Source organism: Pelodiscus sinensis, chromosome 11 (assembly GCF_049634645.1).
Source record: "Pelodiscus sinensis isolate JC-2024 chromosome 11, ASM4963464v1, whole genome shotgun sequence".
Classification (NCBI taxonomy): Eukaryota; Metazoa; Chordata; order Testudines; family Trionychidae; genus Pelodiscus; species Pelodiscus sinensis.
The window spans coordinates 20,008,855-20,026,877 of NC_134721.1; the positions used below are offsets into that span (position 1 = coordinate 20,008,855).

The window sequence follows — 18,023 nt, forward strand, 5'->3', positions numbered from 1 at the left end:
CACTCCCTAACGTACAGCACCGCACTTTAGTCACACCAATTGGAATCTGGCCCTCTGCGTGCTTCCCAGGGATCACTGTTCCCAAGAACTGGCTCTACCCTCTCTGGGCATGGCCCCTGTCCCTCCACCCGATCCCAGAGCAGACGGCTGCTCTTCCTGACTGCAGGCACCACGCTGTGCACAGTGAACTCCTTCAAATCAAGACTGGTATTTCTCAAGGAAAAGGTGTCTTTACCAAGGTCGACATCTTCTACTCTTGGCCACTGGGAGTACGGGACATTCTTGCAAAAAGCTTCAAGGATCTTCTCTTTAACTTGACTAAGAGTGTCTGTGTCCATGACCCGAACACTCAGGGAGTCCATGCCGCAGCCTTGGAAAGACACATTGAGGTTCTGTGGGGAGAGGCAGAGTTAGGGTTGGGGTGATCCCCAGGATGGGGATGATTCACAATGGTCTGCTGGTTCCCAAGGACAGAGGGAGGTTGCAGAGCACATACAGTTTTTACTGGTACATTCCATGCATCGTGCTCTAGAAATTCCACTGAACAAAACCTCTGTCTGAGTCTCAGTGCTGGTGAAAGATGCTGATTTACAGCCTTGGAAACTGAGGGCCCCTATTCATTCACAGAGCTGGGGGTACATGAGGAGCAAAGCTTCCTCCACCCTGCCCTGCTAAAGGGCTTAGCCTTGCCCTGCAGGGACCACCTCTAAGGGAGAGAAGAGCATTCAGTGTCGGTGGTGCACTTATGTCCTTGGATCCTCCACTGAGAGGGGAGACAGTCAATTCCCATTGTTGTGGCTTCCCCCAATGCTATGAATGGAATCCCTCAGCTGCATAAAGGTTTTGTTGTATCAGACGTTGAGCCAAGTTCAGTAGTGGGGTAAGTGGAGGCACTGACATGGGAGTCGATGACGCTGCGCTACCTTGTGGAAAGGGTAAATTGGCCCATTGTGCATGACATTGAGAAAACTGTCACATCAGGACAACAAAAGTGACGGCTCTCTTCTGGGAGAACAGGACAATGTGGAGAAAATCCTGCCCTTCTCTGTTTGGGGAAGCTACCAACCGAGTCAAAGGAAGAGCAACAAAGCTCAGGTTCTGAGTGTCCGGTCACATCACTCCTCCCAACACAAGGCGGACTGATCCAGTGTTGCAATTCCAACCCCACTTCTCAGTCAATACTGCTTCAGGCTTCCCCCTCCCCCACCAGCTTGATTCCAAATGATCTTTGGCATCACCTTCCATTCTGCACCCACACTTTTACGGGTGTTGTTTTTGTGCCTCTGTTAGCAGCAGGCCAGCTTAAAATCACCATTAAGAATTACAAATGGAAATCTCACAGGAGCCTAATGGAGTTAGGTGGCTGGCTTCTTTTGGCTCCTTTGCAAGTCTCAGCCTAATGTGTCAATGGAAGCATGCATGCCAAGAGTGCACGGGGAAGAGAATGCTATACATGTACACAAAGGGAAAATGTTGTCAAAGGGAAAACGTTGTCCCTGGAATTTAATGACAGGTCATTGTTTTATTCAAGGCGGACTGTGCAGTCAGCTTTCAAATCAGCCTCCATTGTCATCTATTTGGGGGCTTAACAGAGAGTGTGAACTAATCCAGGGCCTACTCTGCTTCCAGCTGCCTATTTTGCTCTGGCTTATTTCTGTTGCTTGAAAGCAAAGGATCAGCAGCACTTCCCCACTTAAAGTCATGAAGTTACTTCCACTGCTGAGAAAGTTAATAGCTAGAGACCTGCTGCTAATCCTACTTAGTCTGTGCAGTGAATTACAGGTCAATTGGTAAAAGGAATCTGCAAAAGATGCAGATAAGGATATTGGGTCAAAACCTGGTGTACATCTGGAGTAGAATCACTTATTTTAGTGGAACTGCTCCAAGTTTCCTGCAGTAATATCAAAAGCAGAATTTGAACCAGGCTCTGGATAGGCCTGTCTATTGCATTCTGTCAGAGACTGATGGTAACAAAGTCCCTTTGAATTCAGATTGTATTTTAGTCTGATTCATTTAGGCATTGTACAAAATTATTTTTCAGCAGGACTCCTATATAGGCAGTCCCCGGGTTACGTACAAGATAGGGACTGTAGGTTTGTTCTTAAGTTGAATTTGTATGTAAGTCAGAACTGGTACATACTGTAGGGGAAACTCTAGCCAAACATTTCTCCAGCACTCAGTTTTATTCTCCCACACCTCACTTCCCTCAGTCTTTTATTCTCAAGCTGAGGTGTCTGCTGAGAAAAGCCGCTCCGCGTCTCCCTGGTCTGCTGGGGAGGGAGGGTGCTAGCTTCGCGTCTCCCTGGTCTGCTGGGGGGAAGCAGCTAGTGCGGGGTTGCCTTACCCCGTTTGTAAGTAGGGATCTGATGTAACCCGGGGACTGCCTGTACTATCCTGTACAAAAGCCTTCTCACCAGACCACCAACTTTTCAGCTAGCAACTTCTCATTGGCACTGAAATCATTGATTTGCCAGAAAAGGTAAAGACAAGACACTCTTTGCCTTTAACACTTTGATTGCCAGAGAATAATATCTATCTATTTAGCATCAACCCTGATCTGGGCCAATCAGATAGACTGCAAAAGCCAGATTCATTATATTCCTTGTCTAAGTTGTTACATGTCTGCTTTTGAAACAATCGGGAAACACTGCACATGAAAAATGCCTGCATCCCTTTAAGTCTAACATACACTATTATCACAATTACACATGCAAACATGTAGAAAGCATTTGCAGAGGAGGCGAATCATTGACGTGACCAGTAATCTGATCAGTCTGCTCAAAGGAATGACTTGCAAGCTAGGTGCGCCATTATACACGTACTTTGCAAGTAGAGTTGCACATCTATCTTTTTTTAAACAGCCTCTCCACTTACCCTGGGCTTTGCCTCAATGTTCTCTCTCAGCAGCCATTCTTCATTGAGCGTATACCTGGCTTTTCCTGTGATGGCATCAATGGAGCCCTTGTTGATCTGCTGTTTGATAGCACAGAGCAACAGGAAGAAGGGTTCCCCGACTGTCTCCTGAGGAAAGAAAAGGAAAGAAGTGGGTAACCAGGAATTGATTAAAGTAAATCCTTTGAACTGCATGGTCCTTTAAGACAGGGTCTGCTCAGATGCACCAGATAACATAGTGATTTCAACCTTCAGGGTCCCCGACATGTCTGGAGTTCGAAGTGCCTGCCATTCAAGGGGCTGATCCATGCCAGGTGCTGAGAAATGCCTGGAAAGAACTCAGCGCCCTCAACTCCCACTGGATTCTTAGGCGCTGAAGGTGTTCAGCATTTCACAGTAACAGTGCTGGGCTACCGTACACAACACATCTGTTTAGGACAGGCGGTGAAGAAGGATATCATTAAAGTTACATGGGGGGAATTTTAGGTAGGTGGCTTAAATCAGGCTGACTAACTCCTCCAAGAAGTGCTGTAAGATCATGAATTACCACAAATGGGCCATGGCTGTAGGTCTCAGAACTAGAATGGAGTGTTATTTAAAACATATTATCAAAACAGATCGTGCATAATGTAGCACATTGAGCACAAATACAGACCTTGTGGGGCAAGGACTCACTTTCACTGTGCAGCCGTATAGTACCTACCCCAACGGAGCACTGACAATTATACCACTGTCTTTACAACAAATAGCAATACCTTCCTGCTAGTCACAACCCAGTTCATCTGAACATATTTACAGCAACATTTCAGATCCACTCACTCCAGCTACACAGTTGCACTAGAGTTTCAGAGGGGTAGCCATGTTAGTCTGTAATAGAAAAAACTTAAAAAACAACAACAAATAGTTCTGCAGCATCTTAGAGACTAACAAAATTTAGATGGTATCAAAAGCTTTCGTGGGCACAACCCACTTCTTCAGATGAATGGAGTTTAAGAATTGTTATCTATTTCTTTAACAATTTTTTTTGCTGGAGTACATCCCATTCACACTAATGTTCATGGGATAGTTCTTTCAAATGAAGCAAGTGAGAGTTATTGCACATCTATATTTTTCTGAGCATCACATATGTACGTGAATGCACACACACACACACACACACACACATGCACAACCCTGCCATCTGAAACTCTATGCAAGACAACAGATAGCCTATTATTTTGACATTTCTGAACCATAAGATGCTAGAGTTTGTTCAATCTGCTTCTTAATTAAGTCTTGGTGAGTCTTCTATTCCAAATGCCTTATAATTGCTAAAGCAATTAGTTTAATGACAGTTTTGATTCTGCTACATTTAATGCAGCTGATGAGAAGACACTACAGTATGGGTGTAGGTGGGCACACACCATCTGTGCCATGGTTCCTATATTTAATTTTCCAGGGGCGACGTTTCTAATGAGGGTGGAAAGTTTACTTGGTGCTGTGGAAGTTTAACACCTTTCTGCAACATTCCTTCTGAATGGGGTAACATGTTAGTAGTCTCAAAGGCACACAGAGGAAGTGCGTGCTGTGCATGGGGAAGTGGCTGTGCATGGGGACAGTGCTTTAGGGTTTGGGAAAAGCAGTAGGGCTTGATCAGAGATGTGAAGATCAGAAGACATGGAGATGGCTTTGGTGAAAGGGGGGATTCATAGTCATCATGCAAGAGGATGATACTGATGTTGAACACGCAAATGTCACCTATTTGCATCACTATGTGATTTGGACTTGGGACCGCTATAAATTAGAAGCTCCTAAAGCTGGCCTTGCTAGGATAAACCAGGACTTTCTTGGTTTTACACAGAATGTGATCATGTATTTCTAGGGGATGGTCACAGGTACTAAATTCAGATCTGGGATTTGAGATCCATCCCATGAAAGGTTGGAAGGTGCTTGAATACTGGATTTGGATTCAGCCTATTACAGAAAGAAGAGCCACTCATGAACGCTGAATCAGATGCTCTCCCTCCACAGTTTAGGACAGGTGGTTTGATCTGGTTCCAGGCTTGCCTTTATCCACACAGCAGGCATTTCTTGCTTCCAATTTTCAGACTCCTCCACTACCTCAGCCTGACTTAAATGACACCTTAGTCAGAAAGCTGCCTCCAAAGCCAGCCAGTCTATTGTGTGAAAGTTCTGCCGGTAGATTAGTTATTCACTACTTGGTTCAAACCTACTATAGTGCATTGTATGAAGCCGATCATGTGGCAAATTGCTATGTGCATGGACATGCCATAGAGGGTGACTGGCCCAATAAAGAATTTAAATGGGTATATTAGACTCTGCCATAGCATAAAGCATCATGGTCTACTACCCAAGAGTGATAAAAACAGGAAATAAAGTACACCGCTCTGCTTATTAGATTCTATTACCGTGTTTAGCTCAGCTTTAAAATCCAGAAACCATAGGCTGTTGTGGAAATCTGTAAAAATATTAATCAGACCAAAAATTTCAAAGATGGGAAAATGAGACTAGCAGGTAGGCACCCGTTAACCACTAGTCAGTAAACATCACCGGGTGATGCTTACCAAGTAATGGTTAACCGGTACCTGTGGAGCAGCCCCCGTGGGCAAGGGGCTGCTCCAGCACCACCAGGCCCCTGCATAGGGCTGCCGGCTCCCAGCTCACTTGGACTGGGAGCTAACAGTCCTGTAAGGGGCTGGAAACAGCCGAGCTAGAGCAGCCCCCCAACTCCTCCCCCCACATGCCTCTGTTTATTCTGTTAACTGGTCAACTAATTAAATAGGATTTTACATCCCTAGTAGGCACTGTAGATAAAATGGATAACTGGGAATCCTGGACTGTTGTTGGGAAAACTGGTTTGAAAATGAGTCAATAACTGCTTTTGGACTTCCCCTTTGGGGAGAAGTTGAACTAGCAAAGAACAGTGCTCCTTCAGGAGAAGAAACAGATTATTTTTTCACATCCCCCCCCAATTATGAATGTATTTTAATTAGACTTTTTACAAATTTATGACAGCAGTGTTATGGGCTCTTAAAATTACTTGGGGCACCAAAACAACTTGACAGTAATAGAAAGCACAGTAAAGGTATTGGCATCATCTGAACTGTTCCATGCACAACGTGTGGGGCTTGGTTTTTATATGCCTGGATTTCAAAGATGCCTTGGAAAAAAATTAAGGTTCAGAGCACAGACGGGATTCACATGTTACTCCCGCATTAATGAGCTGATGTGTCATTAGAGATGTCCTTCTGGGAACATATTACACACATTTCCATAATGCCAGAGCAGAACAATGGAAAACTTCTGCTTATTCCAAGTGCCCAGTACTAGGAAGTTCCCACCAAAGTTTCAAGATAAATTTGTGCTTGCCATACAAGGACAGAAACTACTGGATGTTGGAGATGGACTCAAGCCAAAACCCAGATCTAAAACCACCCCAGGCTGTTTTGTATTTCCACTTTTGGACTGACTCTCTGTGTCATGGAGAGAACCAAAACCCAAATCCATCCTCACACGTTTTGGGGAAGTTTGGGTTGGGGCCCATATCTGAACATTGTATTCCAGTTCCATCCCTAGCTAATTACTGTGCCATTAACTTTCATTTTCATATAATCTCCAAACTTCCTGGTCAGTCAGGACTAGACAGCAAAGTGCTGGAATAACACCCCGGAAAGGATCTTCTTTCAATATTTCCTGTATAATTATAAGTATGCAGTACTGACATGGATACTTTCACCTACAGCTGTGTTCTACAATCAGTTCAGATCATTTGGAAAAGCTTAGCATACACATCCAATCTTCCAGATACTTATCTTACCCTTATCCAAACCTCCAAAGATTTCACGATAATATGTCCTGAATCCACCAAAGCAAATTTCCCTCATCATAATGATAATTTCCCTAACTTCAGAGATGCTGTATTAAATTTAGAGTTCTGGTGAATGACTATGGTCACTCTGAATTTTGTAAGGGTCTTTTCTCCAATTGCAGACAGCTCCTCAAATCCTTCTTTGCTGCAACTCAAATGGATGGACTGTTCGACAGAAAATTAATATAAAACAAATGTTGAAATCGTGTAATGTTAACATACAAGCAGTTGGAATTTTTCCGCTATACAGTTGTATGGGGCCTTTTATAGCAGCTGTTTCAAATAGACTTGTGATTAATGGGGATAATTCAGGAACTAAAAACAGACCCATCATCACATAAGTCTCATGGCCCAGTGCTACAAGGGGGCTGGTAGATTTCTTCACCAAAAATCGGCTGTGTGAAGGGAAATATATTTGTTTTACAGAAATTAGGTATACAATAGAGGTGTCTGTCTGTCACTGGTAATTTAAATCTCAGACTTTGGGCCAAATCAGCATTGGTGTAAATTCACCTGACTTCAGAAGAGCTGTATTCAGTTATGCCAGGATTTGCTCCTGAGACTCCTTTATTCCAACCCTGCATAGTCTATTTGTCTGGCTTGGGGTTGGCTTTTCTTTCCTTTGCCATCATCAGACCAAGATTGGTATGGGAGAATTCTCCTCTGCAGCTCCTGCCACCTAGAATGGACTCTCTAGATCTCTCCAATTCTTCCCACTTTTCACATCACTGCGGGAAACATGTTCAACTGTTTCCTAACTTCTGTCTCCCACTGTCTTCCCCTGCAAAGCATGGGGGGGGGGGGGGAGGAGGGAAGGTGATTTGAAAGACACTGTAGAACAAGGCTGTGTTGCGCTGTAACCAAGCATGTTTATTTTTCAGAAAAAGGGAAACACTCTGTGGTGAAAAATAGAACAATAGCTTTTATTTTCCATAGCTTTGGGCACACCACATAGATCAAGCCACAGAACAAAGCCACAAGTGCCTTATCTTAGCCTGTCCTGAAGAAGTGAAAACCAAAAGGGTCAGGTGCTCACTCCTGTTGTGAGTGCAGGGGACTGGACTTGATGACCTCTCAAGGTCCATTCAAGTTCTAGGATTCTAAGATCTCTAAGATCTCTACTTCTCACCACAGAGCCTTTTATGTTAAAAAGCACAGTGAATACTTTTCAGCTTTCCATGGTAGAAGTCAGCTCTCTCAAGCAGATGCAAATCTGTCATTCACCTGGCAATGGATGCACTGAATTCACTAGTACCAAGGAATAAAACCCTTTAAACCAGTGATAGGCAACTTGAGGCACATGGGTTGCATTTGGCCCATTAGGGTTCTACGTGTGGCTCAGGAAACGTTTTGTTTACCATTGCCCATGCACAGGGTTGCCAGATCCCACTGTTTTCTGTCCACAAAGTTTTTTTTCCAACCGGTGTTACTAAAGCAAGGACACATGAAGTGAGGGGTATGCTGATTGCACACAACATTGACTGTGCAAGCCATACACTGCAAAGCGCTGCTACAGTTCACTTGGCACACTCCATAAATTCAATGCAGCACAATTAGCAAACCAACACTATCCCAGGAGATCATCTTGGTTATGACAATCTTTGCACTGAGATGAAGCAGGGCCACTCATGTGACCCATTCACTAGCCTAGGTTACCCATTGCTGCTTTAAACAAACAATAGCTTCTTCTAGAGAACAGAACATCTGAACCACCAACATACACACACCTCAAACCAGCCTCAAAATTGCATGTAGCACACACCGAAAAAAACCCCTGTAGCACAGCACCACCTTGTCTTTCTTAATGTTCAATGTCCCTGTGATTGAGAGAAGGACCCAAAACAGATCTATTTTTTCTAAATATCCTGGGGCACAGATGCCTGTTTTTCATTGGCCAAGGGAGCTGTTATCTCTGAAGCTTCAAAAGAAACATTAATTAAGCAGCTCTTGTAACTCTTGCATTTGTGGGTACTTTGAAACCAAGCTGTCCAAAAGTGATAAGTTTTTCTGGACACTTGACTTGAGACACCTTCAAGGGATTTGATTTTCAGCAAGTGAGCGCAAGTTGGGCACTCAAAAATGGAGGCCCATAAAGCACGGGGCACTTTGAAAATCTACTTTGCCAAAATATTGATTGTTGTTATAGCTGTGACTAGACCAATCGCTACTAGATTCGGAACCTAAAACATGGCTTGCAGCATTCAACTTAGTGAGGCAGTGACTCTGTCGGATTTCACAGGTTCAAGCTACACCAGAACTTGGCCGAGACAACTAGATGTTGCAGATAGTTGTGCTGGTGCATCACTAGGTAGTGCTCTTCAGCATTGCTGCCTCAATGAGGGGCAAGGGGACTGTGCAGCTGAAGGATCACATTTTTAACGAGCTGTCATACTTAGATGCTAATCAACCAGACAAACAAAATTACAGCAGCTGTGATAGTTACTTAGCTAGTTGGCCTTGGCCTGTTTTTCAGATGTGCTGAGCAACCACAAACTCAGCTGATGCCAATAGAAGCTATCTCTCATATTTATACTGCTAAATAATACATGTAGAGACTGCACAGCATCAGTGGCTTGCTAGCCTTTCTTCCTCTCCATCTGCCCAATAGCCGTATTTCAGCTAAAGAATGGCCACGGTGGTACCATCCCATTTCAGGCAAAACAGCTCACTCTTTGCTCGTTCCTTGCTATCTCTGCAGATTTTCTCAAAACTACACTAGGCCTGGCCTATTCCCTAGAGTGCCATAAAATTACAGCATCATCACAATTCTCTTTCAGTATATGTTGCTATTGATAACATCTGTCTTTTATCTTTCTGTGTCTTGGGATAAAGCCAGGGTGAAGATGGAAGGAACAAATTATTTACAAGGCAAATTTGTGTTTTATATTAACATCTCTGAATCATAATCTGTGGCTCTCTCTCCTACTACAAAGAGCTGGATCTGTGGACCAAGCCCTATCTTCAAGACAAGCCTCCAATCTAATCTGATAAGCAGAAGGAGTAATCAGTAGTCTCAGTTCATACAGGTGTCAATTGGTAGCTGTCTCACCATTTGTACCGGGACACAAAGGAACTTGCAGGCCACTTAAGAACCGCAATCACTTTTAATTTCCTTTGAAAATCATAGTCCCATATGATAAAACTCAGCTTTTTTCCTGAGAGAACTGTCTTTGCACAATGTCCACTTCCAACAGAAGTTAGGCAGTTGTTCTGGGTTGTATCAGAAGCCGTCACATTTCCTTGGTCTCACATGTGGTCTTCACTATCCAAAAGGAGAGATCAGTAATTTTTTGCACATGGTTTAACTATGTGAACAAAACCCTAAATGTTTACACCTTACAATTCCTGGACTTCCATCACCAACCACAGGTATAATTCAAATTTCCTTAAATTTGTGATATATTTCACTTCCTGGGTACGTTTTTAAAACTCGTTTGGCATTTAAAACAAATTCATTTTGGTCTTTTTCTGCTCCTTTAGCACTCACTTTTTGCAAACATTAGTTCCATTTAGTTTTAATTTAGTCCCTGTAAGACAGTGGGGCCAATAGATTTGCTGGGCCTGTGGGAAAGTGGGGAAGGGTATGGCTCCATGCCCCTGGAAGGGGCAGGGCCTCTGACTGAAAGGAGAAGGCTGAGACTACCCTCTCTTAGAAAGTCCTCAGCGCTGCACGCAGCACATAGTGCCTGCCCCAGGTAGCCCTCCACGCTGTCTAGAGTAAACTGTGTGGGGCTCCAGCAGCAATTTAAAAGGTCTGGGGCTCCAGACTCCACCATTGCTGCAGTAGCAGTGTCAGTGGCCAGAAACTCTGGGCATTGTTAAACTGGCAGGCCATTGGCGGGTATGTCAATAGACATACACATCAATAACTTGCTGGATTGGCTCAGAGCTTATCGATCCTATCAGTCAGCATTCAGAAACAATACCATCTGATTCACTTGACCAACTGTAACTAAGCATGAGCTTGAATCATTAATAACAAGCTATAGTGTAAAAGAAATATGGGAAAAGGGTCAATAAATAACATTGAACGGTGAATAAATCTGAGAAATGAACAATCTGTTCTCAGGTATTTTGTGAATGGAAAAAGTGGTGAAAATTCAGTAAATGAAGCTGCTGCAAATTATTTCCTACTGGCCAGTAGGTACAGTATATATTTAAATGCTTGATAAACAGAGATCAGCTTGGACCTCCATCTCAAGAACCCCTGAAAACTGGTCCAGATACACAATTGGCATCAAAACTCGAAATATAGTTAGTTAGTTCGAACTAGGGAGGCTAATGTAGGCATTCGAAGTTGCAAATGAAGCCCGGGATTTAAATATCCCGGGCTTCATTTGCATCTTCCCGGGCGCCGCCATTTTTAAATTCCCCTTAGTCTGAACTCCATGCTCGCGGCTACACGCGGCACGGAGTAGGTAGTTCAAATTAGGATCTCTAATTCGAACTACCGTTACTCCTCGTGGAATGAGGTGTACCGGTAGTTTGAATTAGAGATCCTAATTCGAACTACCTACTCCGTGCTGCGTGTTGCCGCGGGCACGGAGTTCCGACTAAAGGGGATTTAAAAATGGCGGTGCCCAAGAAGATGCAAATGAAGCCCGGGATATTTAAATCCCGGGCTTCATTTGCAACTTCAAATGTCTACATTAGCCTCCCTAATTCGAACTAGGGGGCTACTGTAGACATACCCCTACTGACTTCAGTAGAATGACTTCTGATTTACATCTCAGTACATGAGGTCATCATCAACAATGTATTTTAAATATATTCAACTATATCAGAAATCCATCCAGGACATGTTTTCAAAAGCAAACTATGACACTGAAGGTACATTTTTTCATGGCTAAAGTTTGCATGTTCAAAATCCCTGACTTGTCCATGCAGGTAGCATTTGAACATGTAAATCCAGTGCTTAATTATTGACTCAATTTGCATGGACAGATGCATTATGTATGCAAAAGGCTGTTTCTTCTGTAGCTGCAAAAATTGGACTGTTGAAAAATTAGCTTATCAATTTAGTAGTTTGGGTTGAAGCCCCCTGGAAATGAACAAGGAATGACAATGGGCTCAATTATCAATATTATGAAATCTGAATAACTTTGAACTGAAATCTACGAGCCAAACACCCTGGAATTTTGGTGAAGTTCATCTCTGGAGCTGGAGCTAATCTGTTCGGCTTTGGTGCCTCTCTAGTTGGGAGTTACTAATGTTCCCATAGTCAAGCCAGCTCCCCCAACACTGGCTCCTGCTTCCCCCCTTGCTGCCTCTCTCTGATAGAGGCAGCAAGGGGCGGCGGAGAAGTGACTAGCTGACTAGTCGATTAGTCACTTAGGGTATGTCTACACTACCCCGCTAGTTCGAACTAGCGGGGTAATGTATGCATACCGCACTTGCTAATGAAGCCCGGGATTTGAATTTCCCGGGCTTCATTAGCATAAGCGGGGAGCCGCCATTTTTAAATCCCCGCTGCTTCGAACCCCGTGTAGCGCGGCTACACGGGGCTCGAACTAGGTAGTTCGGACTAGGGTCCTATTCCGAACTACCGGTACTCCTCGTGAAACGAGGTGTACCGGTAGTTCGGAATAGGCACCCTAGTCCGAACTACCTAGTTCGAGCCCCGTGTAGCCGCGCTACACGGGGTTCGAAGCAGCGGGGATTTAAAAATGGCGGCTCCCCGCTTATGCTAATGAAGCCCGGGAAATTCAAATCCCGGGCTTCATTAGCAAGTGCGGTATGCATACATTACCCCGCTAGTTCGAACTAGCGGGGTAGTGTAGACATACCCTTACATCCCTACTGTAGCCAGGGACCAGGAGTGCAGCCCTGCAGAAATGCACCAAGTCCCATGACTGCCGGGCTATGCTCCTGGACCCCATTGTGGGTCTGCACTTCTGGCCCCCAGATGTGGGGCTCCTCAGCCACCCTGACTCTTCCACCCAAGTGTCCCCCATCCTGGCTCCTGCCCCTCCCTCCGAGCCTGAGCACTGCTAATGAGCTCCTGAAGTTCTGAGAGGGGGAGGGAGGAGTTGCTGAGTGCTGGGCCCAGCTTTTCCCCATGAATGCTCCTTCCTGGGAGCACACGTGGGGATGCCAGACCACATATATTTCTGGGCAACGAAAGTCCAGACTATAGAGGTCCAACCTGTAGTACTGATGCCATGGTGAATACAGTGATTGTACTTACTATACAACTGGAGCAATTCTGGGGTCATTATAAAAAACGCTTATTTACTGTCCTAACACCACTCCCACTGAAGTCAATGGGCATTTTCCCATTTACTTCCATGTGATCAGAGTTAGGTCATTGCTTAGTTCTTCTGAAAATTCCACCACTGAAGCATCAGGAATTGGTAAGTGTTGAAGACAGAACAGGGACCATTAGTATGTTCTGATACTGAAATTATGTTCTTTTTAGAGTACAATGGGTAGATCTTTAACAACAGGAAGAGAGGAAAGCTGTTAGGGATGGAAATCCAAGTCTGCAGCCTCTCTTGCCAGCCTCCATTGACAGATTCAGAATGGTAAATACACTTTGGGTTTACGAATATCAACAAGCAACTTAACAATATTCCTTCTCATGTGTCACAGACTTCTCAGTAATCTATGTTATTGCATTCAAAACAGAGGGGCACTGAACCATCAAAGGGTGATTGCCAGGGCTGTGCAAACTGGCTTAAAGAAAATAAGAAGTGACTGGAAATTCTATAAAAAAAACTCATGCCATTTTGGCAATCTAGCTTTATTTTTTAATTATTCCCTCATGACTCTGCTCCATACCTTCCCAATATATGGTGAAAAACCTGTTTCACTGGTGTTTCTGGTCCTGAAAAACTAAGCATGAGTTTTAATAGGACAAAAGGTGGAAACTCAAGGTGAAATTTAATCTCATATTTCCAGAGACAGAGATAAAAGTGGAGAAACCGAGGAACTTTTGGCACAATGAACCTTGCGGTCTACTGAGGTTCACTCATTGCTGGTGACTGAGTCATAGGAAGTTCTCTCAATGACTTGGTTTAACGAACTCGTAGACACTTTGATCACCATCCTGACAGCATCTCCCATATTACACTCAGGTGGGCTATTCATAGTTAGAAAAGACTCCATAGTTATTTCTCTTACTCTGAGAAAGCTGTACATGCAGATGGACATCCAGTTGGTGAGCATCTTTTCCACCACAGACTCAGTTCTCCTCAGCATAAGCTTAGGGTTTTTGGAAGCCGAAGCGTCTATGAGGTCCACCAATAGATCCTTCATGATACTGGTATAGTACTCCAGTTTTCCATGTAATGCAATAGTGAGCAAGGAGGCCAAGTTACACCTGAAAGAAGAGTTATGAATTATCTTAGGGTTTATTATACAAGACAGTAGTCAACAGGCACCAAAAGAATCCAAGGCAATATATCAGATATTTTTCATGACGTCTCTCAAGTTACTTTGAAGTTTCAAACTCTTTCAATGCTATTGGTTCTCATGTTGGATCATGCCACTCTTTCACAGTAGAACCTTAGAGTTACAAACACCTCAGGAATGGAGGTTGTTTGTAACTCTGAAAGGTTAGTAACGCTGCACGAAATGTAATGGTTGTTCTTTCAAAGTTTACAACTGAATACTGATTTAATACAGCTCTGAAATTGTACTATGTAGAAGAAAAATGCCATTTTTCCTTTTTTTTTTTAGTAGTTTACGTTCTACACTGTACTGTAGTGTATTTGCTTTTTTTGGGAAGGGGCGGAAGGGAGAGGAGGAATCTCTGCCATTTCCTGATTGTGTACTTCTGGTTCCAAATGAGGTGTGTGATTGACCGGTCAGTTTGTAATTCTGGTGTTCACTGCTCTGAGATTCTACTGCACATTCTTCAGACTCTGACATTCAGCTGATAAGCCCATGTGGCTCAGCCTTCAAATAAACCAAAGGAACTCTCCAGAGACCAGATGGTTTGGAGTTTGACAACATGCTATAGAACCTTTAATCTCTCAGGTCATCAAGCCTAAGTCAGTAGCAGGAAAAATCTGTGCACAGTGGTCTATGTGAAAGGTGTTTGTAGATCACTGTTAAGTTACCGGTAGGACAAGATGTCCATATCACAAAACTGACACTAACTGGCACCCTTTCTGATAGTTGCAGAAGATAAGCCAGCGACACTCAGGAGCCTGACCTTCCCTCTGAGCCTGGAAGTGGTCCTTCTGGGTTAGGGTTAAGCAAGTGCTGCTGTAGCACTCCAACTCTGGGGGTACATAGAGGACTTCAATCTCCAGGACTTAAATGCAACCTTGCCCCAGCAGGTTCTTACCTGTCTCTAACAGCAAAGTCCTTCTGCTGCTCAAGAGCATGGACAAATACGACAAGGAAGTGTTTGTTGTTGAGAAGGGTGGAGAATAAAGCAATTCCTTCTTCCATGTTGGGCCTGCAATTTTCAGGAATCTAAACAAAAAGTGGGGACTTGGATCAGAAAACCACAGTCCATTGCTTTACCAACCTTATTCTTATCTGACACACTCTGATGTGCCTACCAAGTGTAAAATCACTGGGCTGCGTTTCCCTCTCCTTGGGCCTCATCTGATGTATGTTTCTTAGCCCTGGTCTACACTAGGGAGTTATTTCAAAATAACCCCCCTTATTTTGAAATAATAAGCAGAGCGTCCACACTACCACGCCTGTTATTTTGAAACAAAAGGCTGGTTATTTTGAAATCTGCACTCCTGCTTTCCTTGGGGAATAATGCTGATTTCTAAATAGTTATTTCTAAATAGCTTTAGTGTGGACGCTCCACTGCTGCTATTATGAATTAACTGTGCCCCAGAGTAATTTGAAGTAATTACTCTCCAGTGCTTCCCAGGGCTCTAAGTCGAGGTAGCGTGTCCACAATAACAGAGCCTTCCTTGGATTAATTTTGAGGCTCCCCTGCAGTGGGGACATGCTGTTTCGATTTTGTTATTTCAGGAGTTATTTTTTCAAATGTCGTTGTTTTGAAATAACTTCCTAGTGTAGACGTAACTTTATACAGATAAGGACTGATTATGGAAGAATGTGCAACAACTACTCTTCTATCTGGGACTGTGGGAATTGCTCTCAAACCCATTTACAAAGAGATTGTGGATTGAAATGGGGAAAATGTGGCAAACCTTCAGCTAGGAAAGCCTATGGATGATCTTGTTAGCTGTGATTCTTTAGCCATGGAGCACAAGTTCAGCAGCTCTTGTTTCCTATCATCAGCAAAGGCTGATCAGCTGACACACATCTTGTTTTTCTGGCTGTCTGGTGTATGCAAACATCTTTGTCAGCATCACAAAAAAGGTCATATAAAAAAAGAAAAGAAAATTCTGAAAAATTTGAAATATTTTGGTTTCACATTTTCAAAATAAAACATTTTGAATTTTTATTCAAAATGACTGTTTAAATATTTACTTTAACTTTATGTTTTAAAAAATATCAAAAGTAAAAATTAGCTCAAAATTGAAACAAAATGTTTTATTTTGAATTGAGCCTAACTTTTTGTTTGATCCAAGAAGAATTTGTTTCTTGACTTTTCTATTAGCTGAAAATTTCAAAAAAAATTGTCTTCAGTTTGACCTGAAATTCTGCACCCCCCCAAAACACACACTTTTTTTTGGAATCGCTAGTGCCTTCACTCACTAAGATTATTGTTAGTGATAATTTAACAGCATTTGTTTATTGCTGGGCTACTCACTTTCCATTCTCCTGACAGTAAGGGATGAGTTTCTTGGACCTGACACCCTACTGGAGTGTTGAGCTGCTGGGATGGCAGAACATAACGCTCCTCATACAGCGAGGAACACTGCAAAACAGAGAAAGGGGTAAGCAAGATCAGATTCTTCACCACACTCCGGGTATGTCTACATTAGCTCGTTAGTTTGAGCTAGGTATGATAATTAGGGAAACCGGAGTTGCAAATGAAGCCCGGGATTTAAATATCCTGGGCTTCATTTGCATGTTCCCGGGCACCGCCATTTTTAAATCCCCCTTAGTCTGAACTCCGTGCCCGCGGCTACATGCGGCATGGAGTAGGTAGTTCGAATTAGGATCGAATTAGGGATATTTAAATCCCGGGCTTCATTTGCAACTCCAGTTGCCCTAATTACCCTACGTAGCTCGAACTAACGAGCTAGTGTAGACATACCCTCCGAGAGGGCAACATTGTTTGAACAATAATGGCAACAGGATGTGGGACCATCCATCAGGAAGGAACACTTAGTATGTTTTATTAAAGCCTTTAAACACTTGGCAGGAGCTTTGTGAATGAGCAGACACCACAAAAGTCAGGGGTAGGCAGATGTCTTAGCAGAACAAGTTTGTTACAATAGGGAGATTATGAACAGACTAATATCATATCTAAAGAATCTTTGTAGATAAAGAATTACAGGGGAATACGTCATGTTAAAGGATGATGGGGTGTTTTATCATAGAATACTAGGATTGGAAGGGACCTTGAGAGGTCATCGAGTCCAGTCCCCTGCCCTCATGGCAGGACCCAGTACTGTCTAGGACATCCCTGATAGACATTTATCTAACCTACTCTTAAATATCCCCAGAGATGGAGATTCCAGAACCTCCCTAGGCAATTTATTCCAGTGTTTAACCACCCTGACAGTTAGGAACTTTTTCCTAATGTTCAACCTAAACCTCCTTTGCTGCAGTTTGAGCCCATTGCTTCTTGTTCTATCCTAAGAGGTCAGGAAGAACAATTTTTCTCCCTCCTCCTTGTGACATCTTTTTAGATACCTGAAAACTGCTATCATGTTCCCTTTCAATCTTCTCTTTTCCAAACTAAACAAGCCCAATTCTTTCAGTCTTCCTTCATAGGTCATGTTCTCTAGACCTTTCATCATTCTTGTTGCTTTTCTCTGAACCTTCTCCACTTTCTCCACATCCTTCTTGAAATGTGGTGCCCAGAACTGGACACAATACTCCAACTGAGGCCTAACCAGCACAGAGTAGAGCGGAAGAATGACTTCTCGTGTCTTGCTCACAACACACCTGTCAATGCATCCTAAAATCCTGTTTGCTTTTTTTGTAACAGCATCACACTGTTGACTCATATTTAGCTTGTGGTCCACTATAACCCCTAGATCCCTTTCTGTCGTACTCCTTCCTAGACAGTCACTTCCTATTTTGTATGTGTGAAACTGATTGTTCCTTCCTAAGTGGAGCACTTTGCATTTGTCCTTATTAAACTTCATCCTGTTTACCTCAGACCATTTCTCCAATTTGTTCAGATCATTTTGAATGATGACCCTATACT

General features: G+C 43.3%; 1 protein-coding gene across 1 annotated transcript in view; it reads right to left on the reverse strand.

The window, feature by feature from the left end:
• The window catches only part of PLXND1 (plexin D1), a 145,410-nt gene that overhangs the window by 22,162 nt on the left and 105,225 nt on the right, over positions 1-18,023 (reverse strand). Inside the window, exons 23-27 of the mRNA XM_075938737.1 lie at positions 16,452-16,559; positions 15,054-15,184; positions 13,883-14,081; positions 2,875-3,021; positions 236-392 (exon numbers count right to left, since the gene is read on the reverse strand). Coding sequence (XP_075794852.1) covers positions 236-392; positions 2,875-3,021; positions 13,883-14,081; positions 15,054-15,184; positions 16,452-16,559 — 742 coding nt within the window. The remainder of the gene's footprint in view (positions 1-235; positions 393-2,874; positions 3,022-13,882; positions 14,082-15,053; positions 15,185-16,451; positions 16,560-18,023) is intronic.